The 27,822-nt window shown below is 45.5% G+C and overlaps 1 protein-coding gene across 2 annotated transcripts; it reads left to right on the forward strand.

Annotated features, from left to right (window-relative positions):
* On the forward strand, nt 1–26,691 carry LOC142365530 (phosphatidylinositol 3-kinase regulatory subunit alpha-like). 2 transcript variants are annotated; one of them, XM_075446342.1, is made up of 6 exons: nt 1–128; nt 4,743–4,800; nt 22,572–22,687; nt 25,121–25,224; nt 25,910–25,984; nt 26,124–26,691. In XM_075446342.1, the coding sequence occupies exons 1-4, from the start codon at nt 58–60 to the stop codon at nt 25,122–25,124; spliced, it is 249 nt and encodes an 82-aa protein (XP_075302457.1). In that variant the 5' UTR covers nt 1–57; the 3' UTR covers nt 25,125–25,224; nt 25,910–25,984; nt 26,124–26,691. The 2 variants fall into 2 exon arrangements, with proteins under 2 accessions (XP_075302457.1, XP_075302456.1); XM_075446341.1 differs by lacking the exons at nt 22,572–22,687; nt 25,121–25,224 and having other exon boundaries at nt 4,743–5,507.
* The last annotated feature ends 1,131 nt before the right edge of the window (nt 26,692–27,822 follow it).

The raw sequence follows: 27,822 nt of genomic DNA on the forward strand, positions 1-27,822 counted from the left end.
CACGACGTCACCGACCACGGCTGGGAGAAGTCGGGCCTTGGGTGTGTGGCGGGACGGATGTCCGGCGGAGAGAGGGCGACGCGGTGGCAGTTGCCCGGCAATGGGAGGGAGGTGTCGCCGCCGCTGAGGTAAAGCGGGTGTTGCCCCGCGGGAGGCCGCCAGGGCACTGGCCGTTCCTGCGGGGTGACAGGCCGAGCGGGAGCGCCGCCGCCCTGGTCTGTGCAACTTTTTCCTCTGTCTGGGGACGACTGTGTCGCCGCCGAGCCCTCCGGCACGGCAGGCCTGGTTCGGTCGCCCGCTGTGGCCGGCGCCGAACCCTGGGGGCGATGGAGCTTCATCCCCTGTAGCTGGGGGCGGCCCGGCCCGACACTTCCTGGGCGGGGCAGTGCCGTGCTGGGGGTGAGGCCTGGCGGCCGTGGGGCTGCCCGGGAGTCCCGGGTCCGTTGTGCGGCGCAGGGTGCTGGGCTGCTGTCCCCAGGGGCGGCTTTCGGGTTGTCCGTAGGAAGCGTTCAGGCGGCCGTTCCCAGGGGCAACGGAGGGCGGGGCGGGGCAGCGCCGAGCCTGGCTTTCCCCAGGTCTTCGCTGAGGGCGGTCCCGCGCTCGTCCCCGGACCGGGAACACCGTCTCCGCGCAGCCCTGCCCCGGCGGTGGAGGGGCTGCGCCCCCCGAGCGGGGTCGGGGCGCGGGGATCAAGCATTGGCACTTGGAGAGCGGCTGCTCTGCGGCGGGGACTGCCACCCGGGTGCATGTCTGTGTAGGATTCCCGGAGGGGTTAACTTACTGGCCTCTTATTAGTATGGAAGCTCAGTTTGTACTGCCTTCCTAGTTTGTTTTTTTTTTATTATTATTCTTTAAATTACTTGCCCTCTTGCATAGCTTTGTAGCCCATATAGTCTTTGAAATGTTTAAGAATGGGACATGCTCTATTGTTTCCACAGTGAAGTTAATGTACTTTTTCTATGTGTACATATTTGAACATGTTCAGTGGTAGAATCTCCACAGGGTCAAAATCACTCTTTCAAAGACTGGAAGTGGTATAAAGAGATTATAACTATGTATCTCCTAATACTTCGCTATATATCTTGGACCTCAGTTTCCTGCAGAAAATAGTGTTCCATTGTGGTACTTACTTTGGTTATCTCGATTTAGAGAGTGGCAGCATCACACTTCAGAGATAACTGCAGTTTGAGTTAACGGTGTGTAGACACCTGATGAGAAGAGTCAGTCTCCAAGCAGAATTCCTCAGTTACACTTCAACTCCTGTTATTTCAGTGCCTCACAAAGTACATTAGTCTGATCTTCTGTTGATGAAGCTCATAATTACAGTGGAAGGAAAGTTCATGTTAGGCACTGTTTCCCTAGGGATTTTTCAAATAAGTATTAGAGAGATGGCAGTACGAAGAGATATGGTTATTAAATGTGCTAATTTAAAATTGAAGAAAATCTTTGCTGTCTTGTATAGGGATGCTGGATCAGTAACACACGTGCGCCTCTGGTTGGGCTAGCAGTAACATGGATTCACAGGGCAGAAGTTTTTCTCAGTCACCAAAGGAATGCTCACTATCATGGGAGGAAATGCTTGGGTACCAGTGAAGTGGGAGCCAGACATAATTTTTAATAGGGGGAGTGGAGGGGAAGATTTCACATCCCCTTCCTTTTCCACTTAAATTTACAAGAACCTCTTGTGACTTTCTGTTGAATTTTAAATTTTATAGTTGTTGAAATGCCTAACATAAACCATTCTGCTGAGAGACAGGAATTCTGCCTGAACTCAGGAATCTTTCATTGGGATCAAGCTCCTAAACAGTAAATAAAAACCAAATGAGCATTTGATTCTCTTACAATACTACTTCTTCCTTTTCCATTCCACCCACCAAATGGAAATCCGGTAATACATCATCTCATATGTAACAATGTTTCTTGCCTGAAGTGTTTGGTGTGTGTTTTTTCCCTCTACTTAAGATGGTCTCTGAGCTATTTATTTTAAGAGTAATCAGCTTAAATCAGTTTGACTCAAAATGTCTGAGAGTAGAGACCATATAACTCCACTTGGAGTAAAGGGAATCTGTTTATACAGGATCTTAACAGAGCAGAAACTGAAGGACTGTGAGAGAGAGCTGTTTGGTGATGCTGCAGTGTTACCAGACTGGTGTGGAGAACCGGTATCTATCCCTGTTACTTACCCATCAATGTGCATTAGGGCTGTCTGCAAGGTTCTTGGGGATGGAGGAAGACTCAGACTCCAAACTTGACAGATAATGAGAATAGAAAAAGGCATAAATCCAAGAAATTCATTGTGTCTCCAAGCATGTGAACGGTAGATCGGTCGGGAAGCTGGATTTAGGGAAACTTTGCTGTCATAACTGCATTGAGTTGTTCTAACATGCAAGTAAATTGGACCTTTCGTCCTGTCTGATTCAAGTTTTGAGTTTTTAAAATATGCTTAAAAACTGTCATAAGCAGTTTTTATGTTATTACAAGATTTCCAGTTTTGTATTGTGAGACCAAATGTAAGAGACACAAGTATTCATTTTAAATATCTGACTGTAAAGTTGCTGTGATACATTTGGTGATAAAAGATCAGAGGAGTAGGTCAAGTCAGTTAAATTATGCAGTGTTTAGAAGACTTATTTGGTTAACTGTCAAAATGTCCATAGGCTGTAGGAGTGAAATGAGTAGTTATAGCAGAGCACTTGTTGAACTTTTCTTAAAAAATAATAATAAAAAAAAAATTTTGGAATACTTAATGTAGTTGAAGTGGTATTTTTCTAGCAGGTTTTGCTGTGCATAGTTGTGTTTGATTGGAAACGTTTAGATTAGCTCCAACATTTAGATCTAAAGTGTGTAAGTGCATTTTGTTGTCTTGCTATGTGAAATGGGAGGAACCCATGCTTTTGAAAAGGCTTCTCTGCAATCTAATTGATACTGGTGCTTTAGATTTTTGTTTTCTTCCCCTCCCCCCCTCCAGTTCTTGTCTGTGTGCTTTCTTCTGGTAGAAAAGGCAAAATAAAATATCAGTGAAACTCTCTTCATGTTAATTGCAAAGTCTGTGATGTTTGGTAGTGTGAGCTAAGCAGCATAGTTTGGGTTTTCAGAAGTGGCTGCAGAAATTTCTCATTAAAATTTTGGTGGGAGCTGGATGCCTAATCCACATGGATAGATTTGAAAGTTATTTTAATAAATACTTGTGTGTAGGCTTTTTTTTTGTTTAAATTAGAAGTCTAATTCAGGCTCAGATAATTCTTTCCTACAGAAAAACTGGTTGCAGTGGATGATAAGGAAGTTCTTGAAGAACTTGCAAGATTTTCTTCTGTGTTCTGTTACAGAGATGTTGCGCATTAAGCTGCAGGGAATTATATTTAGACCTGATGGACTGAAGAGGAGCCACATACAAATTCGGGATCAGAGCCATCCACTGGAAAAGGAAGCCCATATGCATTCTTATAAACACTTTTCAGCCTTTCAGTTAGTCGTGTTCCAAGGACTTGATGACTGAAACATTAGAGAAAATGGTGTGGAAAAGAGCTGTCAGAGGTTTCTTATTCCACCCCTGTCTACTGGTGTCTTTTTACAATGTAAAAGGGAGTCTTGCTCAAAAAATTCAGCTTTCTGTGTCATTAAGTATGCAGTATGCAGTCAATATTTTACCTACTGGTATTACATAGCCCCCTCAGGTCTTTTATTCAGCTGTTGTTTAGGAGTTTCAATGCAGCTCTGAGTAGTTAGCACTTTCTGGTTTCCAGTGTAGTATTTCAAATTATGATTGTGCTTGTCTTTTTAAGTAGATGAAAATGAGTAACAGTTGAAATAATGTTTAGAAAACTTTCACTGTTCTGTATGTCTTTAAGCTACTGTTTTCTAAATTGATTTTTTTTTTTAAATCGTATTTTTCCTTTTTACTTTATGGTCAGGCAACCTTGAGTCAAATGTTTAGGCCTGTAGTCTCTTGCCTTTAGTGTAATTTAATCATACACCCTGATACTTTTCTCCTGCTAGTGCTGCTTAGGTGGTCTGGATATGTCTGTTTCAGTTACTGATTATTTTTATAATATTATACCATAAACGCATTAAAAAACATCTGGAAGATGGGGGAGTGGGGAAGCCCCTCTTTTTAAGAAAACAGAAATATGGTACCTGTCAAGTAAAAGCATTTTGGACTTTGGTTCTCCTGCAGATTATGAAAAGACCCCTCCCTCCAATAGGTTTTGGGCTGGAGGTTGTTGCCCATCCTCGCCCTTTGCATAAACAGCAGGTGATTGAATACCGCAGTGGTAAGTGTCAGCACTAATTACAGTGAGCTCCTCCTCTGTCCTGGTAGACCTCTTGTGGGGAAGGGTTGTGGCTGTGTGTCTTCAGGGAGATAACATATAAAATCTTGCTGCCAGGTTAGGCACTGCACTACAGGGATACCTTGAGGGCTTAGCCCTCTCACTCTCAGAGACTTCAGTCGCCATAAGCCACAGAGAAGGAAGTAAGGAATGTATAGCAGCATGCCTCATACTGCAGAGATGCAAATTCAGGTCAAGTAATTAGACATATATCCTTTATAAAAACACAAGCATTAGCTGACAGTTTGGTGTTGGTTTTTTTGTGAGGTCACTTTTTTATGTTATTTAGGGTTCTTTGTGGGACATATGACCTCTACCCAGGTCGCAGAAAGATTAAGTCATAAGTGGGGTCCCAAGTTCATAAGCATCAAGAGAATTAGAAACTACTTCACCAGTTTTCTCTTCTCTTTCCAGGAAGACCATGTATACAGAGTTCCGTGGCAGAATATTTAATGTATATGGACAATCTATGGTAAGTACATCTGAAGAAGGTGTAACTGGCTATAAGAATCAGCTGAATTTGAGTATGGAGACCCAGAAGTACCAGCAAGCTCAGAAAAGGAACTAATTGGAAGAATATTGCTAGACATAGAAGAAGTGGAACGTGGTCTTCTGCAACAATCATTGACTCAGAATAAATACATCAGTAAAAAAAAACATCAGCAGTGAAATGACAGATCCTGGTGCTTTTTGGTTCTCTGTTGGATTTTATTACTTAGACATTGCTATTGACATTTTTATTATCCCATTTAATACATCTTGAATCTATTTGTACATAAAAATATAACCAGACAATTGCATTTTGATACTGTTTAATAACAGTTTTGAACGTTAAATTGTTTGCCAAGATGAGTGCCGAAGGATATCAATACAGAGCTTTATATGACTACAGAAAAGAGCGAGAAGACGTTGACTTGCACTTAGGAGATATATTAACTGTGAATAAAGGTACCTTACTAGCACTTGGATTCAGTGAAGGGGAAGAAGCAAAGCCTGAGGAAATTGGTTGGTTAAATGGCTTTAATGAAACCACAGGGGAGAGGGGGGATTTCCCAGGAACTTATGCAGAGTACATTGGAAGAAAAAAAGTATTTCCCCCAACTCCGAAGCCTCATCTTCTTCGACCCCTTCCTGTAGCACCAAGTCCTGCAAAAGTTGAAGCAGAGAGTGAGCAACAAGGTTAGTACTGTTCTCAGAAGACGTGTGCGTGTCCCTCACATTTTTCAGGTATTTTTGCATGACCATATTTTTACATATATAATACATGCTGGTTAGCTTTTTTTTAGTGCATGCCTCATTTCAGTCAATTAAGAATTGTTTCTACTTCATAATATTTAGCTCATGCACTTTGTGATTTTGTATGCTTTGTCTCAGTTACTGGTCTCTGTGGTGCCTTACTGTGAGGTACATCTCACAGGTTGGAAAGTGTTATGGTTTGGCTGCGGCTGGCAACAAAAGCGCCACGCGGCCGCCCCTCCCCCCGCTGGGGTGCAGAGGAGAATGGAAAGAAACAGGCAGAAACTGGTGGGTCGGGTAAGGGCAGTTTAACAGAACAGCAAACAAAGGGAACAGGAACAACAACGATACAGATAAGGAGAAAACACAACACAAACTGCACAACCCAGAGAGCCGCTCTCCCGGACTGGACCACCGTGCGTTCCTGAGCCACCCTGCCCTGCTCCCCCCCACTGGAACCCAGCATGATGGCACATGGTATGGAATACCCTGCTCTATTTGGCCAGGTGGGGTCAGCCCGACCGGCTGTGTCCCTTCCTGGATTCCGGTGAAAATTAACCCTGTCCTGGCCGAACCCAGGACAGAAAGTATGCTTATAATTCACAACTGTAAAGACTTAAATGGAGAATGAGCAGGGTAGCATTTATTTTACGTTTCTAAGAAGCTGATGGAGGTGTTTCTGTGGTTCATCAAACTTACTATTGAGAAACTTCTTGATGAATTGGACAATACAAATTCCAAATAAACAGTATGTTCCTCTCATAAATCTCTTGCTAACAGCAAAAAATATATGCTTTGTCATGGAGGGTTACATGTGGCATTAAAAGTAAGAGCAGGCATTTAAAAATGAACAATGAAATGATAATAGAGAAATTCAGATTTAACTTTGTTTTGGGGTAGGGCATGCTGTAGGAAAAAATAGCACTTATATAAACAAAGGAAGATATTTTCTTCGTTTAAACATAAGTTGCTTTCTAACCTACATTTGCGACAGTATGTTGGACAGAACTCAGATTTTCATCAGAACTCTTCTGTTAATAGAAGAGTCTTAAGAATTGGAAAAGCTTTAGGTTAAAAAAACCCCGAATAAACAAAAAAACCCCTAAAACAAAGCAAAACCCAACCTTCCTCAAAGTGATTTGTCTGCTTTACATACTGACATTCAGATAGTTCGGTTTTACGTATCAACAAGCCAAGTCCATCTTGGGATAGATTTTACATTGATCTTTCACTTCTTAAAAGTCTAGAATGGCTTATATTGCTTCAACATCTAATACTTCTTAAATTCTCAGTATTTCTAGCCATAGGAAATACAAGTTGTAGTATGTGATCCTGATTCTCAAAGTGACACTGTAGTCCTAGATAGTATCATCACTCTCTGACTCCATAGAAATGTTTGCAGCATCACTTGTGAAGTTGTGGTATCAGTTTATCAGCTTCCATCCCACTTTGCTTAAGAGTTTATATTCTGCTGTGCTGGGAATCAAAGAAGATAAGAATGAAAATGTAGAAAACTGTACATGGCAACCAAGTGGAAACCTGGAAGAAGCATTTCTAGGTTGGTGGAGGCTTAATAAAGAGTAGACCTGAACTGTTTTACATAGCAATATCCTTAAGCACTCAAGAATTGCTTGCAAATATGTAATGTCTAGGTATGTATCGTTGTTAGAATGAAGGTGGGGGCAGATGGGGGTGTAGTGGCATTTTAGGTTATACTGTTCCTGTTTCTCGAGTCCTCGAACTCTTCAGCCTCTAGTCACTTGAGTCTCATGGTTTCTCATTAGATTAATTCTGAAAATGGGATATTTGCTTTTGAAAGGAAATACTACTCTTTGGTAATTCCTTGAGTTGGATATTAATGTGTGCTGTTCAGGTAACATTGGCTTTTTTCTTAACCTACCTGTGGAGATGGTTGTCTCCATCATATGTAACTGCAGAATAAACATGGCTCTTTGGATAGACACCTCAACACTGCTAGGTCATTTTGAGAGGCAGAGAGTGGAAAGAAAATCTGGTTCTTCATTTATGCATGCTGCGGTGAAGTAACTGTCATCCGAGGCTTTGATGCATTTATTGCTTTAAATGTGAAAGTAGTGCTTTGTAACTTGCTTGGTCTCTTTACTCAGGCTTGTTTGATGCCCCTGTTCACAACTCCATGCTGTGAGCTGGCCACAGTGCTGTGCTGAAAAGTCCCGGTTTTAATCTTGCAGTTTCCGAGCCTGACTTGGGACTGTGCTCGTAATAGACATTTGTGGGAGTTTCAGCTGCAGGGAGTTACTCTGAAATTCTTCTGCAGGTCTGGGGAGCTCTGTTCAAATGTAGGCTTTTCTGCTTCTTTGGGATGAGATGGTACCCCAAGCCTTAGTGACTAGGTCACTTCTAAACTGAAGTTTATTGCCTCTAGACAGAGTACTATTCACATATAATGTGTTTGTTTTTAATAGTTTGGGACTGGGGATTTGAAACAAGAAAATGTGCTAATTTAACTGGGAATTGATGCTGTGAAACGTCGGAACTGAAGACTCAATAGTCAGAGGGCTATTAAGCAGGTATTCTTTATTACGGCACCAGGCACACGGGGGATCTCTCCTCCAAACGTGCATGCCAAACACCCTGTCATTTCAGGTGAAATATAATCACAATATACATATTCATTATATTTCTGAGAAATGCTTAGCATATTCATGACTATTTAGCATATGTTAATGTCTTTCACGCATGCCTGTTAGCATCCTCGGGTGGTCTTTGGGAGTTCTAAGATAAAGGCTTATACTCCTCACCACAGTGTCCGCTGGTTGACCTTTCTTTCTGCACAAATTGAGTTCTAAGATCACATATACTGTGTCCTTCCAGGTTGTTTTGCTCTGGTCTTGTTGCCCTCTTGGTGCCTCTTTATCTCTGTAGCTTGGTGCATCTGCACTCCCAAGGCTGAGCTTTCCGAATAGAGGGTTGTCATCAGTGGCGCTGAGTCTAGTTGGAGGCCTGTAACTAGTGGTGTCCCCCAGGGGTCAGTACTGGGCCCAGTCTTGTTCAATTTCTTCATCAGTGACCTAGATGAAGAGATAGAGTGTACCCTCAGCAAGTTTGCTGATGACACAAAACTGGGAGGAGTGGTGGATACACTAGCAGGCTGTGCTGCCATTCAGCGTGACCTGGATAGGCTGGAGAGTTGAGCAGAGAGGAAGCTGATGAGGTTCAACAAGGGCAAGTGCAGGGTCCTGCACCTGGGGAGGAACAACCCCATGCATCAGTACAGGCTTGGGGTGGACCTGCTGGAGAGCAGCTCTGCGGAGAGCAACCTGGGTGTGCTGGTGGATGACAGGTTAACCATGAGCCAGCAGTGTGCCCTTGTTGCCAAGAAGGCCAATGGTGTCCTGGTGTCACCGAAAATCCGGGAACAAAACCTCGTAACACCAATGCAGTGTTAAAAGGCAGGCATTCTTTATTGCAGCGCTGGATGCACAGGGGATGATTCCACCGAACGTGCATACCTCATACTTTCCTTATGCAGTTTATATAGATCAAAAATACACATATTCATTAGGTTTCCCAATCCACCCATACATATGCATATCATATCCCTTTCATATTAAAATCAGTTCCAAGAAGTCATTTCCATAGACTCCTCCCAGCTGCGCTTGCGCAGTGCCTCCTAGTGGTGGTCATCGGGGGTCCAAGATGAAGGCTCATCCTCTTCATCACAGTTTCTGCTCAAACTCAGCTCTCTTCTGACTCCCATCCACACAGTGGGGTCGTCTTGACCGGTTCTAGGCGACTTCCAGCCCCTATCAAAAACTAGCCCCTTTGTATGGAGATGCAAGACTCTCTGCTTCAGTTAATTTACACAATAGATAGGTACTATAAATGTACCTGCAACTATTAGGTTATGCTATTTCTATTAAAAATCCCCTTCACTACTATTGTTTAACATTAATGGTTACCTAGAGACTAGACCCTCTGTTCCCAGACCTAATGTCCAGGTGGGTAGGGCTGTACCAGGAACATAGCAGCATTGTTCATGTTTATGGTCAACTGATTTTATCACCCTGGTTACACTGGGGTGCATTATGAGGAGTGTGGCCAGCAGGTCGAGGGAGGTTCTCCGTCCCCTCTACTCTGCCCTGGTGAGGCCCCATCTGGAGTACTGTGTCCAGTTCTGGGCTCCCCAGTTCCAGAAAGATGAGGAGCAACTGGAGACAGTCCAGCAGAGGGCTACGAGGATGATGAGGGGACTGGAGCATCTCCCCTACGAGGAGAGGTTGAGGGAGCTGGGCTTGTTCAGCCTGGAGAAGAGAAGGCTGAGAGGGGACCTAATAAATGCCTGTAAATAGCTGAAGGGTGGGTGTCAGGAGGATGGGGCCAGACTCTTTTTAGTAGTGCCCAGAGACAGGACAAGGGGCAATGGGCACAAACTGAAGCACAGGAAGTTCCGTCTGAACATGAGGAAGAACTTCTTCCCTCTGAGGGTGACGGAGCACTGGCACAGGCTGCCCAGGGAGGTTGTGGAGTCTCCCTCTCTGGAGATATTCAAGACCCGCCTGGACGCAGTCCTGTGCAGCCTGCTCTAGGTGACCCTGCTTCGGCAGGGGGGTTGGACTAGATGACCTACAGAGGTCCCTTCCAACCCCTACCGTTCTGTGATTCTGTGAATAACATTGTTTAGGAGTCTCTCTATCTTAGAGCTTTCCTATCCCCCCCAAAACAGCAAGTCAAGTTTGTCTAAGTAGTGTTATTTAGGAGCCTCTTCATCTTAGAGGTTTCCTGTCTTCTCAAAACAGCAAGGATCTACTTTACTTTAATTAGAATCACTCTAGTAAGTGGAAATTTTACATTTACGGGTATCAAATCCCTCCTTTTTTTTTGAGGATTTGTAACTAGAAAACTATGAATCTTCACTATTGTATTTTGTAGGTTTTATTTTCAAATTTCTTCAGTCTTTCATTCCAAAGGTCTGGGAAAAGTATTTTCTGGGTTTTATTTGGTTTTTAGTTTTGGGGGGGGTTTTTTGTTGTTTTTTTTTTTTTCCCAGTCACTGTATGTCTCAACTGAATCCTGACAACACCAAAGGAAGCATTTGAGAGATATGCAAACCAGTATTTTTAAAAACATCAGTGTGATTAATTCCATGAATAATTGATTTAACCATTTTAAATTAGGGAGCCAAGAGGTTATTTTATCTTATAAACCTCGAAACCCTAAGGAAGTATCATCCAAAGATACTTCATGGAATACTCATGTTTTCTCTTAGAGCGTATTGAAATCTGCTTCTGTCTGTCTGTCTGTATTGATATATGGACAGCAACTGGTATCAATGATTATATATACTTCCCTTTTTTTGGCGGTCGATAAATCTAATCCTATTTGATTCTGTAGCACAATTTTACTAAGGGATGATAATCCTGTCTGTAAATTTTTTATAGTACTTATTGTTAGATTTTCCATTTTTTTTCTAAAGCTGTGGAAATGTTTATTGGCTTTCTCTAGTTCGCTTCCTTCTAGCCAGGGTAAAAATCATCTGACAAAGCTATGAAATTTTGTTCCCCTACTTATAACTGGGTTGTCTTCCCGTTTGGCTCATCTCCAAATGGATGGATCCAGTGATCTAACCCTTTGTAATCGATGGCCTTGCTGGACTTGTCAAATGCAAGACAAGAGAGAAACTCGGACTGAGGGGTCTCTCCACTGAGGTGTCAAGAGCCCAAGAGCTAACAAAGGGGGTAATTAACTGGTGCTTATCTTATCAGACAAAAGTAAGGGGGGATAGCCCATCACTGTAAACTCAGTGATCTGTGGGGCGCCCCGGAGGCTGCGCAGCCAGAGATTGCTTCAGAGATTGCTTTGGATAAAGCACAGATGGCCCCCGGATGCACATACCAAGATGCCCGCTCCGAAGGCATGTCACACTGCTGAGTCCCGCTTCTGACGACACGACATTCCATGCCAAGAGCCAATCCATACACAATAATTGACTTAGTCCCACCTCACAAAAAGATTTCCAAACATATAAAAACTGGCACTTGAAAACTCTCTTTGGGAGGAGGAGCCAAGCGAGAACTTCACCTGACGGACGGGTCGACGGGCCTGAACCTCTCTTCCCCCCCCAAGAAGGGACGCCTTTTTGGTAAGAGTCTCGCCTCTGACTTTGTCAGACGTATCCCCAGGAACGCATTGTAAACTAAAGCGCTAAACTATTACCTTGAGCTCAACTTATGTAGACAGTGAATTTATCAACGGCAATCCCGAATCTGTGATACCTGTCGCTTGAATAAATTACCTATTGTTTCACCTTTGCGAAACTGATTCAGTGAAAGTCCTTGGAGGGGCTCTGACAGGCAAGTTGAATCTGAGAAGTGGCTACACACTTAACCCTTTAGACATAAACCATTGACCAAGTCTGGGCCTAGGAGTTGATCCAGCCGCACCTAGACTCTCCTCTGAGAGAGAGTTTAGAAAGCAAGGGGGTCTGCTCTGAAGCTCGTGACTCAACGGGAGGGCTCTCCTTTTGCCGCTTATCAGACTCCCTTACCCCCCCTTTAACGCGACACCCTTTAGCCCTGGTACCTAAGACATTTTTACTCATCTTTTCTAATTGTTTTCCTAAGGATATAACATAATTCTGTAGATACTGATTTTCTAACTGGTTCAAATCTTCCCCTTGATATTTAACCTGATATGGTCTCTCATATAGTATTTTAAAAGGGCTCAAATTTTCTTTGGTCCTAGGTTTTACACATATCCAAAGTAGTGCAATAGGCAATGCTTGGTACCAATATAGATTCGATTCTTGACATATTTTTGCTATCTGTTGTTTTGTCGTGTGGTTCCTCTTTTCTACTTGCCCACTGGCTTGTAGTCTGTAGGGCGTATGTAACTGCCAATCAATTCCTAATAGTCTGCTGACCTGTTACACTACTTCTGCACAAAAATGTGTCCCCCCCTATCAGAGGAGATAATTGTTGGTACCTCAAACTGAGGTATTATTTCATTTAATAATACCTTAGTTATTTCCCTTGCTTTATTTGTTCTACAAGGGAATGTTTCTGGCCAACCTGAAAAGGTATCCGCAAGTACTAATAAGTACCTGTACCCTCCTTTTCTTTGAAGTTCAGAGAAATCAATTTGCCAGTGTTCTTCCGGTACACTTCCCTTCCCAATACTTCCTAATTGTACCCGGTTACCTATGTTTGGGTTATTTTTTAAACGTATTTTACACTGTTGGGTTACTTGTCGGACTGTAGTATATTTTCTTGGTCAATTAGGTTTCTACTGCTATTATCTGGAATTAAGGTTAAAATCTCTTGCATTCTCTCTGCCACCTGTTTAGCTTCATAGTCAGTGAACTTGTTGCGTCTTTCCTGGGCAGTGTTACCCTTCAGGTGTCCTCGGCAGGGCATGATGGCAACTCTTGTTGGTAGTTGAACGGCTTCTAATAGGCGAAGGATTTCCTCAGCGTATTTAATCTGCTTCCCTTGTGCAGTTAGTAGTCCTCGCTCCTTCCAAATTGCCCCATGAGCATGGACAACTCCAGAAGCATATTTGGAATCTGTCCATATATGTATCTTTTTTCCTTTTGTTAACTCCAGAGCCCTAGTTAGGGCAATAATTTCAGCCTTTTGAGCTGATGTTCCAGCAGGTAGTGATTGAGACTCAACTACTTCATCTGTTGTTGTCACCGCGTACCTGGCCTTTCGAATACCTTGTGTCGCATTAAAGGGGGGTAAGGGAGTCTGAGAAGCGGCAAAAGGAGAGCCCTCCCATTGAGTCACAAGGTTCAGAGCAGACCCCCTTGCGTTCTAAATTCTCTCTCAGAGAGGAGTCTAGGTGCGGCTGGATCAACTCCTAGGCCCAGACTTGGTCAATGGTTTATGTCTAAAGGGTTAAGTGTGTAGCCACTTATCAGAGTCAACTTGCCTGCCAGAGCCCTTCCAAGGACTTTCACTGAAACAGTTTTGCAAAGTTGAAACAATAGGTAATTTATTCAAGCGACAGGTATCACAGATTCGGGATTGCCGTTGATAAATGTGACATGCGGAAAGCAGACTCCACAATCTGTCAGACTGTAAAGTAGGTATGTTTATTCGGAGCCGGGCAGCACGGGGGGTAGTCCCACCAAAGTCGTGCGCGCCGAGCAGCAACGTGTCTCTTCAATTTATACAATCAAATATTACATATACATTAGATTTCCCAATACACCTATACATATGCATCTATCCTTATTACATATCAAAATCAGTTCTGAGAAATAATTTCCGTATCATAATTAGTTCCAAGAAGTAATTTCCATAGACTCCTCCCAGCTGCGCTTGCGCAGTGCCTCCTGGTGGTGGTCGTCGGGGGGGGGGGGGGGGGGGGGGGGTGTCCCATCCTCTTCATTACGGTGTCCGCTGATTGACCTTTCTTTCTGCGCAAACTCAGTTCTCTTCTGGCTCCCATCCATACAGCAGGGTTGGTCTTGACCGGTTCTAGGCGACTCCCAGCCCCTATCAGGAACTAACCCCTTTGGAGATGCAAGACTCTCTGCTTCAGTTAATTTACACAATAGATAAGCACTATCAGTTTTTTAAATGCACAGCAACTATTAGGTAATTCCACTTCTATTATACTCCCTTTTAACCCCTTCTTTCAAATGCACTGTCTACAAAAGTTGAGCTCAAGGTAATGGTTTAGCGCTTTAGTTTACAATGTGTTCCTGGGGATACGTCTGACAAAGTCAGAGGCGCGACTCTTACCAAAAAGGCGTCCCTTCTTGGGGGGGGAAGAGAGGTTCAGGCCCGTCGACCCGTCCGTCAGGTGAAGTTCTCGCTTGGCTCCTCCTCCCAAAGAGAGTTTTCAAGTGCCAGTTTTTATATGTTTGGAAATCTTTTTGTGAGGTGGGACTAAGTCAATTATTGTGTATGGATTGGCTCTTGGCATGGAATGTCGTGTCGTCAGAAGCGGGACTCAGCAGTGTGACATGCCTTCGGAGCGGGCATCTTGGTATGTGCATCCGGGGGCCATCTGTGCTTTATCCAAAGCAATCTCTGAAGCAATCTCTGGCTGCGCAGCCTCCGGGGCGCCCCACAGATCACTGAGTTTACAGTGATGGGCTATCCCCCCTTACTTTTGTCTGATAAGATAAGCACCAGTTAATTACCCCCTTTGTTAGCTCTTGGGCTCTTGACACCTCAGTGGAGAGACCCCTCAGTCCGAGTTTCTCTCTTGTCTTGCATTTGACAAGTCTAGCAAGGACATGGATTACACCTTGTGAGACAAAACTGCTTCCATCTGTGAACCAGGAGTCCTGGGCATCTTCCAGAGGTTCCTCTTTCAAATCTCGTCTGCTGAAGTACACACTCTGTATGTTTTCCAAGCAATCATGTACCAATGGTTCAGAGCCTGACCCGCTGAGAAAGAAACTGGGTTGATAATATTAGTTACTACAATATTAGTATCATCTGATTCAATCAAAATGGCCTGGTATTGTAGAAATCGGGATGGGGAAAGCCAGTGATTCCCTTTTTGTTCCAGTACAGCTGATACTGTGTGTGAGACCAGCACTGGGATCTTTTGGCCCAAGGTAAATTTTCGGGCTTCCTGAATATTCAAGACCACCACTGCCACAGCTCACAGACATCCTGGCCATCCTTTGCCTACTTCATCCAGCTGTTTAGAAAAATAGGCCACAGCTCTTTTGTAGGGTCCCAGCCGTTGAGCTAGGACCCCCAGAGCTATGCCTTGTCTCTCATAAGAAAACAGCCAGAAGGGTTTGGTAACATCGGGCAGGCCCAGAGCCGGGGCCTTCATTAGTTCTTTCTTAAGTGTCTTAAATGTATTTTCAGCTTCTTTGGACCAGATCAGTCGAGTGGGTTGTCTTTCAAAAGTTCATACAAGGGTCTCACTATTATTCCGTAATTATAAATCCATAACTGGCACCAACCTGTCATTCCCAGAAAGGTCCTGAGCCCTTTTACCGTCTGAGGGAGGGGAGTCCTGCAGATGGCCTCTTTCCGTTCTGTTCCTAGTTCTCTTTGTCCTCCAGACAGCTTGTGTCCAAGGTAGGTTACCCGTTGCCGCACCATCTGAGCTTTCTGTTGAGAGACTCGATACCCATTTAATCCCAAAAACTTTAACAAACTGATAGTCCTCTGTATACAGTCAGCTTTTGTTTCAGTTGCTATTAATAAATCATCTACATACTGTAAAAGGGTTCCATCTCTGGAGGAAGGGTTCCATGCTTCAAGTTCTTGTGCTAGTTGATTTCCAAAGATCGTTGGGCTATTCTTAAAACCTTGGGGTAACACTGTCCAGGCAAGCTGGGTTTTTCTACCCGTGGTAGGATTTTCCCACTCAAATGCAAATAAATTCTGACTTTCTTTGGCTAAAGGCAGACAGAAGAATGCATCCTTTAAATCCAATACTGTAAACCATACTTGATTATCTTGTAATTTAGTAAGTAAAGCATAGGTATTAGTTACCACAGGGTGTATGTCCTTAACAATCTTATTCACTTCTTTTAAATCCTGTACTACCCGATAAATTCCATCTGTTTTTTTGTTTTGTTTTTTTTTTTTTCCCCACCAGTAATATAGGAGTATTGTATTCTCACTCACACTCCACTAGTAGTTCATACTGTAAAAAGTTATTAATTCTTCCTTCTATTCCTTTTCGGTCCTCTAATTTCAAGGGATGTTACTTTTGTTGTATTGGTTTTGCCCCTTCTTTTTGCTGGGGAAGACTACCCTGTTTTGGCTCCCCCCCCCTGCTTTTCATTCCATCTTTCTGGCTCTTGATTTTTAAGTACTCCTCTGCCTATGGAACGGGCATCTTGGTATGTGCTTCCGGGGGCCATCTGTTCTTTATCCGAAGCAATCTCTAGCTGCAATCTCTGGCTACCTGGCCTCTGCTGGGCACCACAGATCACTTGGTTTACAGTGATGGGCTATCCCCCCTTACTTCTGTCTGATAAGGTAAGCGCAAGTCAGTTGCTCCATTTGTTAACGCTTCAGCTCTTGATGCCTGAGTCTGAGCATGTCTTTTGTCTTGCATAGACAAGTACAGCAAGGCCATCGATTACATTATCCACCCCGTGACCTTAGTCACATCTTGTCAAAAAGAAATATCAGATGAATTTCGGTTCAGACGGGTTGAGGGGCTCATCTTCCTCCCTAATAGGAGAAGGAATGAAAGGTACATAATCAGGGTTATGAACTTGAAGCATTCTAATATGCGTACTAAAAGTTTTAACTAGTGAAGATTGTACACATGATAAACCCACACAGATAACTATAAGGAGTACAATAAACATCAGTACATATTGAATCAAACTTTGTATCCATCCACTAAGGCTTAGTCCAAGTCCCTTAAAAATTTTCGAGATCCATCCCGTCCATTACCAGGGTTTCTGATTCATATTTTCACGGAGTTCTTGAGACTGTTCCACAATCTGACCCATTTCATTCATGCCTTGATGTAAAGTGATGGATACATTTGGGATAGACACACAGCAGGTTTCATCAGGATAGGAGGCATTTAGCCATCCACAAACACCACTTTCTTTTAACAAAATCATATCTAAGGCTAACCTATTTTGTAGTGTCATTTTGGATGTAGCTTGCAGCTGCAAGTCAACTGCATTAATTGCTGTTTTTGTCCAGTTTGCTAGGGATTCTACTTGCCTTGTGAATTTTTCTATGTATCACAGAATCACAGAATGTTCGGGGTTGGAAGGGACCTCTGTGGGTCATATAGTCCAAACCCCCTGCAGAAGCAGGGTCACCTAGAGCAGGCTGCAGAGGACCTTGTCCAGGCGAGTCTTGAATATCTCCAGAGAAGGAGACTCCACAACCTCCCTGGGCAGCCTGTTCCAGTGCTCCGTCACCCTCAAGAGTGAAGAATTCTTCCTCATGTTCAGACAGAACTTCCTGTGCTTCAGTTTGTGCCCCTTGTCCTGTTGCTGGGCACCACTGAAAAGAGTCTGGCCCCATCCTCCTGACACCCACCCTTCAGATATTTACAGGCATTTATAAGGTCCCCTCGCAGCCTTCTCTTCTTCAGGCTGAACAAGTCCAGCTCCCTCAGCCTTTCCTCGTAGGAGAGATGCTCCAGTCCCCTCACTATCCTCATAGCCCTCTGCTGGACTGTCTCCAGTTGCTCCTCATCTTTCTGGAACTGGAGAGCCCAGAACTGGACACAGTACTCTAGATGGGGCCTCACCAGGGCAGAGTAGAGGGGAAGGAGAACCTCCCTCGACCTACTGGCCACACTCCTCCTAATGCACTCCAGGATACCATTGGCCTTCTTGGCAGCCAGGGCACACTGCTGGCTCATGGTCAACCTGTCGTCCACCAGGACACCCAGGTCCCTCTCCGCAGAGATGCTCTCCAGCAGGTCCACCCCAAGCCTGTACTGATGCATGGGGTTGTTCCTCCCCAGGTGCAGGACCCTGCACTTGCCCTTGTTGAACCTCATCAGGTTCCTCTCTGCCCAACTTTCCAGCCTGTCCAGGTCTCGCTGAATGGCAGCACAGCCTTCTGGTGTATCTACCACACCTCCCAGTTTGGTGTCGTCAGCAAACTTGCTGAGGGTACATTCTAACTCTTCATCCAGGTCATTGATGAAGAAGTTAAACAAGACTGGGCCCAGTACTGACCCCTGGGGGACACCACTAGTTACAGGCCTCCAACTAGACTCAGCGCCGCTGATAACAACCCTCTGAGTTCTGCCATTCAGCCAGTTCTCTATCCACTTCACCGACCACTCATCCAGCCCACACTTCCTGAGCTTCCCTAGGAGGATGTTGTGGGAGACAGTGTCGAAAGCCTTGCTGAAGTCTAGGTAGACAACATCCACTGCTCTCCCCTCATCTACCCAGCCGGTCATGCCATTGTATAAAGCTATCAGATTGGTCAAGCATGATTTCCCCTTGGTGAATCCATGCTGACTACTCCTGATAACCTTCTTTTCCTCCACTTGCTTGATGATGACCTCCAGAATGAGCTGCTCCATCACCTTTCCCGGGATGGAGGTGAGGCTGACCGGCCTGTAGTTCCCTGGGTCCTTCTTCTTGCCCTTTTTGAAGACTGGAGTGACATTGGCCTTTCTCCAGTCCTCGGGCACCTCTCCTGTCCTCCAGGACCTCTCAAAGATGATGGAGAGTGGCTCAGCAATGACATCCGCCAGCTCCCTCAGCACTCGTGGGTGCATTCCATAGGGGCCCATGGATTTGTGGACGTCCAGATCGCTTAAGCGATCCCTCACACAGTCCTCCTCGATCAAGTGAAAGCCATCCTCTCTGTAGGCTTCTTCTCTTACCTCCGGGGCCTGGGATTCCTGAGGGCCTGCCTTGGCACTGAAGACAGGCAAAGAAGGCATTCAGTAGCTCTGCCTTCTCTGCATCCTCCATCACCAGGACGCCCACCTCATTCAGCAGTGGCCCCACATTGTTCCTAGCCTTCCTTTTGCTACTGATGTAGTTGAAGAAGCCCTTCTTGTTGTTTTTGACATCCCTTGCCAGATTCAATTCCAGGTGGGCTTTGGCCTTCCTCGTTGCATCCCTGCATGCTCTGACCGCATTCCTGTACTCTTCCCAAGTGGCCTGGCCCTCTTTCCACATTCCATGGACCTTTCTCTTCCACCTGATCTCCGCTAGAAGCTCCTTGTTCAACCACGCTGGTCTCCTGCCTCCTTTGCTCGATTTCTTTCTCAGGGGGATGCACCGCTCCTGAGCATGGAGGAAGTGTCGTTTAAAGAGTGACCAGCACTCTTGGATCCCCCTGCCTTCGAGAGCCCTGGCCCACGGGATTCCTCCCAGTAGCTCCTTGAAGAGGGCAAAGTCAGCCCTCCTGAGGTCCAAGGTTTTGATCCTGCTTATCGCCCTGCTTCCTCCACCCAGGATCCTCAACTCCACCATTTCATGGTCGCAGCAGCCAAGTCTACCTCCAACCTTCACATCCTCCACCAGTCCCTCCTTGTTTGTTAGTATAAGGTCCAGCAGAGCGCCTTTCCTTGTTGGTTCCTCCACCACTTGCATCAGAAAGTTATCATCGATACTCTGTAGGAACCTCCTGGATTGCGCCTGCCTGGCTATGTGGTCTTCCCAGCTGATGTCAGGGTGGTTGAAGTCCCCCATGAGAACCAGGGCCTGTGATTGTGAGGCTGCTTGTAGCTGCCTGTAGAAGGCCTCATCAACTTCCTCCTCCTGGTCAGGTGGCCTGCAGTACACACCCACTGTAATGTCACCCTTATGAGCTTGTCCCTTAATTCTAACCCACAAGCTTTCAACTCATTCCTCATTTGCCCCCAGGCCAAGCTCAATGCATTCCAGTTGCTCCCTCACATATAGAGCAACTCCACCACCTCTCCTTGTTGGTCTGTCTTTCCTAAAGAGTCTGTAGCCATCCATGACAGCATACCAGTCATGCGAGTTGTCCCACCATGTTTCTGTGATGGCGACCAAGTCATAGCCGTCCTGCTGTATAATGTCTTCCAGCTCCTCCTGTTTATTGCCCCTGCTACATGCATTGGTGTAGACGCACCTGAGCTGGGCTGTCAATCTCACCCCTGACCCTGGCACACCAAGCCTGGGCTCGTCCCTAGTGAGCTGGGCGATGTCCCCTTCCCCCTTCGAACCTAGTTTAAAGCCCTCTCAATGAGCCCCGCCAGCTTGTGGACAAGAATCCTTTTTCCCCTTTGAGACAGCTGGACTCCGTCTGTCACCAGCAGGCCCGGTGCCGTGTACACCTCCCCATGATCAAAGAAACCAAAATTTGACCGATGGCACCAGTCCCTGAGCCACCTGTTAACCAGGTGAGTTTTCCTGCCCCTTTCAGTGCTGTTCCCTGCCACTGATGGGATGGAGGAAAACACCACCTGCGCCCCTGATCCCTCAACCAGTCTCCCCAGTGCCCTGAAGTCCCTTTTGATGGCCTTGGGACTTCTCTCTGTGATCTCATCACCGCCAACCTGTACTGCCAAGAGGGGGTAATAATCAGAAGGCCGCACCAGACCAGGGAGCTTCCTAGCAACATCCCTAACCCGGGCCCCAGGGAGGCAGCAGACTTCCCTGTGGGATGGGTCCGGTTGGCAGATCGGGCCCTCTGTTCCCCTCAGAAGGGAATCACCTATGGCAATGACCCTCCTTTTTTTCTTAGTTGAGGCAGTTGTAATGTGTGGGGCTGACTGACTCGTCCTGGGCAACCCCCTGGATGGAGCCTCACCTTCACCCACTTCCTCTGTGGCCAGTCCCTCACATTCCAGAGCCCCATATCTGTTGCTTAAGGGCAACTGGGCAGGTGAGGGAGGCCAGGAGGGGATTCGCTTGCCCCCCCGAGCAGGGACCCGTTTCCATTCCCCCCCATCTCTTAGGTCCCCTCTTTCTGCTCGGTGGCAAGAGGGTAGGGGGTTCTCTGCTTTTCGTGGAGCTGCCTCCTGCTGCCTCGGCCTCAGGGAGGGCAGGGTGCGGCTCCACCAGTCGATCTCCCTCTCACACTCCCGGATGCTCCTCAGCCTCTCCACTTCCTCCTTCAGCTCTGCCACCAGGCTGAGCAGGTCATTCACCTGCTCGCACCGAACACAGCCGTTGTCTCTGCTGTCCGCCGGTACGAGCGCCAGGCTCAGAGACCTGGACAGCTGCGTTCTTGCGCGGGGCCTCCGTCTGGGTCCCCACACTCCTTCTAGCAACAGCTTTACCACGGGTAGTAACCGTAGTTAGAATATCTCCTGGAAGGGCGATGCCCACTACTTGAGTAGCCAGGAGGGGGACTGCACCCTCCCCGCGCCAACTGCCGCACCGCTCCCCGGCTGCCGCGCCGCCTCTGTTTGCCGGCTCTGCTCGCCCGCGCTCCCTGGGGCTGCTCTTATCCGTGAGGGGGTTTGGCCGCTGTCACACTCGGCTCCGCCCCCGCTGAGTCAGAGCTGCCGCTCGTTGGCACCTCCCGCTTTCCCGCTGCGGGGGGTGGGCTGGGGTCTCCTCTCTCTCGGCGCTTTTGCCGCCTCGCCGCTGCGGTTTTGCCACCGGAGAAAGGGTCCCTCGGCTCGAGCCTCTGCTCCAGAGCAGATAATAATCAATTATTATTATTAATGATTAATAATGTTAATTATTATTAACAATAATCGATTGTTGGTTATTACTGTCCAATAACCCCAAAAAGCTTTCATTCCTAAGTTTAGTCTCATTGCTGGGGTATAATAGCTCGGCCAGGTAAAAAGATTACCATTTTCTTGCATAGAGTTCCACATTTGTGACTGTCTTTTAGCTCTATGTCCTCATGATTTTGTTAAGGATTGAATGAAATTAAAAGCTACAGTAGGACACAAGCTTGGAATACCTAGAGTACATTCTAATCCATCCCAATAGGGTTGAATGTAGTCTGATATTTGCCCATTAGAACACACCCATACAGTTTCAGGTGGTGCAGGTAGCATTAAAGTGCTACACGTACTATTTTCGAGTTCATCGAGGCTATTATGTCCATTTAGATAATGTTGCAAAGGAACTCGTCATCTTTTGGCCTGTGGCTCGGCATTGTTGTTAGAAACTAAACCATATGCCCATGTGTTAACCTGTTTGGGATCCACTTTTTTAATACAATAAAAGGGAGTCCCTCTGCAGGGGTTGTTGGCAGCATAAGGCAAGCAGTTCCCCGAGTCAAATTCATCATTCTGAGAAATCCTTGTAACAACTTAAAGGCTGTGTTTTCCTCTATCATACCCAAAGATTTCTTTGGTTTTTGATTATAATCTCTATGGAACACAGGCACAATCATTACACCTAATATGTAAATGCATATTAAACTTACACATATTTGTCTACCACTGCCAATGCATGATAGAAGATTCATACTGACCATTCTATAGTAAATTATAACTATCAAAACCACAAGAAAATTATTGTGCATTATAAAAACAGTAACCTAAACAATAAAGCAACAGGTAAAAAAAAACCCCAAAAACCCAAGTCACATAATACACAAGGAAAACTAGAAATCAGTATTCCTGTCAGAATTAAATCACTATTATCTTCTTTGTCAGATTGTAACCAGGGTGATGGAATCAGTTAACCGTGATCATGAGCAATGCTGCTATGTCCCTTGTACAGCCCTGCCCATCTGGACATTACATCTGGGGACAGAGGGTCTCGTCTTTAGGTAATCATTAACGTTAACAAAAGAATGGGTCATGTGTTTCTGTCAAAAGAGAATGATGGAGTGTGGTTTTGTGAAGCGGACTGAAGAAACTGACCAGGATTGCCAAGACTGCGAGCCTAATAGGTAAAAGGTAATTCCGGCAGGGGGAGATCGCGACCACCGACTCACTGGCCCCCTACCCAAGTAATACCATCTACTCAAAAAGGAACAATGGAAGAGGGTGACTGAGTATGCACAATAATTTACATGGGAAGTGAGAAAGTTTGCACCAATCGCCAAAGAGAATAATATTGAATATGCATGAATAAAATAAATATGTCTATTTTTGATTTATATAAACCATGTGGAAAAGTATGAGGTATGCACATTCGGTGGAATTATCCCCCGTGCATCCAGCGCTGCAATAAAGAATGCCTGCCTTTTAACACTACATTGGTGTTACAAGGTTTTATTCCCGGATTTTCGGTGACAGTTTCTGGCGACCCAGATGGGACCTGATTCGAAGATCCGGTAGGAAAAACCTAACAGTACAATGTATACTGTTAAGCAGGTATTCTTTATTGTGGCACCGGGCACACGGGGGATTTCTCCTCCAAACGTGTGTGCCAGACACCCTGTTGCTTCAGGTTAAATACAATCACACATGTAAATATTTATTATATTTCTAGGAACTAATTAGCATATGTAAATATTTTTCACACATGTCTGTTAGCATCTTTGGGTGGTCTTCGGGGATCCCAAGATGAAGGCCCATCCTCTTCATCACGCTGCTGTTCACTGATTGACATTTGTTTCTGCGCAAACTCCGTTCCAGGATCACGTATATCATGTCCTTCAGGTGGTTTGGCTCTACTCTTGTTGCTCTCTTGGTGCCTCCTTATCTCTGTAGCTTGGCACATCTGCCCTCCCAAGGCCGAGCTGTCTGGAGTAGAATTATTTAGGAGTCTCTTTTATCCCACAATTATCCCAATTATTTGCTGAGAACCAAGACCACTTTTGTTTCACTTAATTATTTTGTCTAACGACTGATAGCTTGTGCCCATGTCCTTCCGCTACATTCCTTAATGAGAAAACAGGGATTAGTGTAACAGTTACATTGTTAGATCACTATGCATGCAGAAATACAAGTTACAGTACTAAAGACTACTACAAACTAGAAAATATTAAGGCTTTTTTGTTATAGTTTCACATTTCTTACAATCCCCTCTATCAATATACAGACATTTTCTCTCACATCAGTGATGTGACACTCACCTACACTGTGAGGTTATGGATTCTACAGATAGTCAAAGGCAGCCTAGGAGTTACCTGTGCCATAGAAGGGACGCTGTCTCTGTTGACTGCATAGCGTGCCAAAGGTTAGGCACGATTGTAACTTATAAGTCTGAGTTAAATATTTAAAGCTAATTAGGATGTGTCAGAACTTTTGTCATGTCCTTGTCCCATTCCTGTGGGGTATCATGACTCAGACTGCTCATTATCCACCTGAAGGACCTGGTGTTTCCAGCTGGCATGTAGAGTGTAAAGGAAGATCTGACTCCTGTGTTGCTCCTGCAAACTGTTTTGTTCCATGGGGTATGTGAATCTGTTTCCTACTCCTGGCCTTCTACAGTCAGCCCATGGAGAGTTGTACAGAATATGTGGGACTGCTGACATCTCTGGTCTTCCTTGGACAGTTCTTTCTGCAGACCCAGCAGTTTTCTTGTTGTCACGTCCCACCTAGGGGGGGTAAAAGCGACTCAGGTTCTATGAATCCCCTCGGGCTAAATTAAGGTGAAACTACACCAAACGATCAATTAAGCATTTTATTTATGACGTGCAGAGAGAAACTCCACAACTCACAGAGAGTTATAAAGTAGGTATGTTTATTGCGGTGCTGGGTGCAAGGGGGATTGCTCCTCCTAACTTTCACACCAAGTCACAAAGCATGCACCTATTTATTACAAAGTTTATCTAAGTAGGCTGGATTATTGTAATTATTTCTAGGAATAGGTGTGATTATTATAATTATTTCTAGGAATTCATTATCATACTCCGCCCCTCTTTAGCACTTGCGCAGTGTCGTCTGGTGGTCGTCTGTGGGGGTCTTCTGGATGAAGGCTCGTAGTCTTCCTCACTGTGTGCTTTCACCTTTGGCTCAGAAATTCCTGAGTTCCAAACCATAGAACCCGTTTCAGCTAGAGAGTTGCTTCTTACAGACAATAAAGTTCTGGTTATCAGTCCTTGTTTCTCTTCATTTGTCTCGCAAGCAGTCCTTGTTAGCTACATTTGAGCCACAGCAGTCCTTGTTAGCAAGATTACAAAGAGCAGAACTAAACTGAATAACAGTGTTTAACTCTTACCTTAACATAGATGCAAAGCTATATAACAAAATTAAACTAAAGCTATAGCAAAATCAAACTAAACGTCAATTTCCCACATCATTTATAACAGGTAACTTGGAAAATATGGAAAGCGTTGGCAACATGGGTTCTTATCAAAAATGTCTATAAGAGGGAGAGTAAAGGAAAGAGAAGAAAAGAGGGACAACAAAAAAGGTATCACCACCCTAGGATCCCATGATGATGACAACTGTCATGGCATCCTCTGTGGGTAGGCACGCGCCAGGCTCTTTGCATGTGTGTCTTTTATCACTCAGTCTCTGCCCCTTAGCGACGCCTCCTGGTGACTTATATGGCAATTCTTCTAGAGAGTTCATGATCTTCTGCACAGGTGCCAGTGGGGGGAAGACGTCGTGAGGGGTCTCTTAGGTGGTCTTAAGCCCCTTCCTCAAATGCACTTTATATGGACTCTGGCCATATTTGGGTAAGGCAGATCATAACAGAACTGTGCATCCTCCGATCCGCCCTCGCCTTCCTGTGTTACTTTGCTCCTCCTTTGCAGCCTGCTGTTGCTGGGCAGACCCCCCACTGCGGGTAGGCACCTTCCTGCCTGCTCAGGACAGTTATTTGGAGGACTGCCCCGGGGCTGAGGCAGCTATTTTACCACAATGTTTGAGGCATTAGCACACATTAACCCTTTCAGTCCCTCACACATGTACAAAGAGGTGTCTTACAGCCTTAAAAAGCAATCACATTCCTTAGTGTAGTAGGTGGTAGGAGGATGGTGGGGAGAATGTTGCTAATTTATACTGTAAGTACTTATTTGAAGAAAACAGAAGTATGTTGTTTCATGGCAACTGTAACTGGAATATTAATGTATCCCATCGATTTTGTTTTGAAGATCTGGGGTGCTCAACTTTGTATGGAACACAAGGCTCAAGCAGCTCAGCAGAATTAAGACAAATTCTTGAATATGGTAAGTAGCGTTGTCTTCTTTAAAGCACTATACAGATTTTGTGGTCAGACGGATCCTGTTTTCATTGCTTAATATTTTGTAAACAAACAGCCATTTGTTTACATACAGTTCTGTGCATGCATTTTTTTTTGTCCATTAGATTGGAGAGGCAATAGCTCCACATTCCCTGCCTGCTACCGAGCTGATGCTAGAAGGGAAAGAGAGAATTGAACTGATGCTGCTGAAGGAAGGGGTTAAAAGGAATTTTGGTGGAGCTTGAGCTCTATCAGTTTAGCTCTTTGACAGCGGAGGGCTGGGCTGGTGGTGCTTAATGTTTTGCTAACTATTGTGTAAATTAACCGAAGCAGAGAGTCTTGCATTACAAAGGGTAGTTCCTGATAAGGCCTTAAAGAACCGGTTAAGACCGACCCCATAGTTTGGATGGAAGCCAGGAAACAACTGAGTCTGCGCGAGAACAAGAGGTTACTAGCGGTGACGAAGAGGAGTCACCTATCTTCATCCCCACGACCCCCGACGACCACCACAAGGAGGCACTGCACAAGCGCAGTCGGGAGGAGTCTATGGAAATGACCTCTTGGAACTAATTTTAATACGAAGCGGAGATAGGTTATGCATATGTATAGACGTATTGAGAAATCTAATGTATACGTAATACTTGATTGTATAAGTTGAAGAGACAAGTTACTGCTCAGCGTGCACGACTTTGGTGGGGCTACCCCCACCCCCCCCCCCCCCCCCCCCGTGCCGCCCGGCGCCGTGCCCGGCGCCGAATAAACATACCTACTTTACAGTCTTACAGATTGTGGAGTCTGTCTTCCACACATCATTGCTGCAGTGGGCTGGGTTCTCAGGTTTTGGACAGTAAAATGCAGCTACAGCACTAACACCACATACCTGTTCAACTTTTCTGAAATATGCTTCATTCTCTTTTTGGTACTCTGTGGAGTCCTGGCTGGACGAGAGGGGACATAGTTTGGTGCGTTGAGCAACCCAGGTTCCGATCCGGAAGTGAGCCTTGGGAGCGGCTGATACGGAACCCTGCTGGGAAGGCAGAGCGACGAGCTCGGGACACAGGAGCAGGGGGAACATCACCGTTTCCTGCCACACTGTCACTTCCTTCCTGCCACGTTGTTGTTTCCTGCCACAGTACTGTTTTCACTTCGAGATGCAGCTCTGCACCAATCACAACGAGTTGCAGTAGTTTTGCCTATATATGGATTAGGGGTTTAACCATTCAGATGCTGTAATAGTTTTGCTATATAAACCTTGTTTTTGCTGACTAATAAAGGTGAACGATCATACTCATATTGGGGTCACATCGTTACAACGTTTCCGTAACCCACGCCAACATTTGGTAGCAGAGGATGGATGGTTTCCCTGCAGGAGTCCCTCGGTCTGGGGTGAGCAGCTAGATGGGGGGCGTGGGAGTAATGGCTGGGAGGGTCCTGCCTGGGTGCGAACGCGCAGGGCAGGCACGGACGGCCGACTCCCAGGAATTTTTGAGCCACACTGGGGCTGCCTGGCGCAGCTAAAAATTGAACGTGGAGGCCGTGGTCGCAAGCACGGAGATAGGGGCTGCAGCAACGTTGCTCGTCGGTATGCTCTCTAAGAGAGGAATAGACGCAACGGCAAAGCAACTCATGAAGTTGATTAAACTGGGGCAACGATGGGGTCACTTTGCGGATACCCCGCTACTGTTTTCCATCTCGGAATGCCAAGAGTTAGGAGAGATGATGTGGGAAAGGACAATAACGGGGGAGGACAAGGAGGAAAAGGAGGTAAAAGCCGTCCGCAAGCTCTGGCGAAGAGTATTACAGACCTTAAAAGCCATGAAAGCT

The sequence above is a fragment of the Opisthocomus hoazin genome, chromosome W (assembly GCF_030867145.1).
Source record: "Opisthocomus hoazin isolate bOpiHoa1 chromosome W, bOpiHoa1.hap1, whole genome shotgun sequence".
Taxonomy (NCBI): Eukaryota; Metazoa; Chordata; class Aves; order Opisthocomiformes; family Opisthocomidae; genus Opisthocomus; species Opisthocomus hoazin.

What these genes read in the sequence shown, in the direction of transcription:
- LOC142365530 (XM_075446341.1), top strand. Translation starts at nt 5,177, where the DNA reads ATGAGTGCCGAAGGATATCAATACAGAGCTTTATATGACTACAGAAAA. An exon ending in AGCAGAGAGTGAGCAACAAG is followed by an intron (nt 5,508 to 25,909) that starts GTTAGTACTGTT and finishes TTTGTTTTGAAG; the next exon opens with ATCTGGGGTGCTCAACTTTG. An exon ending in AAGACAAATTCTTGAATATG is followed by an intron (nt 25,985 to 26,123) that starts GTAAGTAGCGTT and finishes TTTGTCCATTAG; the next exon opens with ATTGGAGAGGCAATAGCTCC.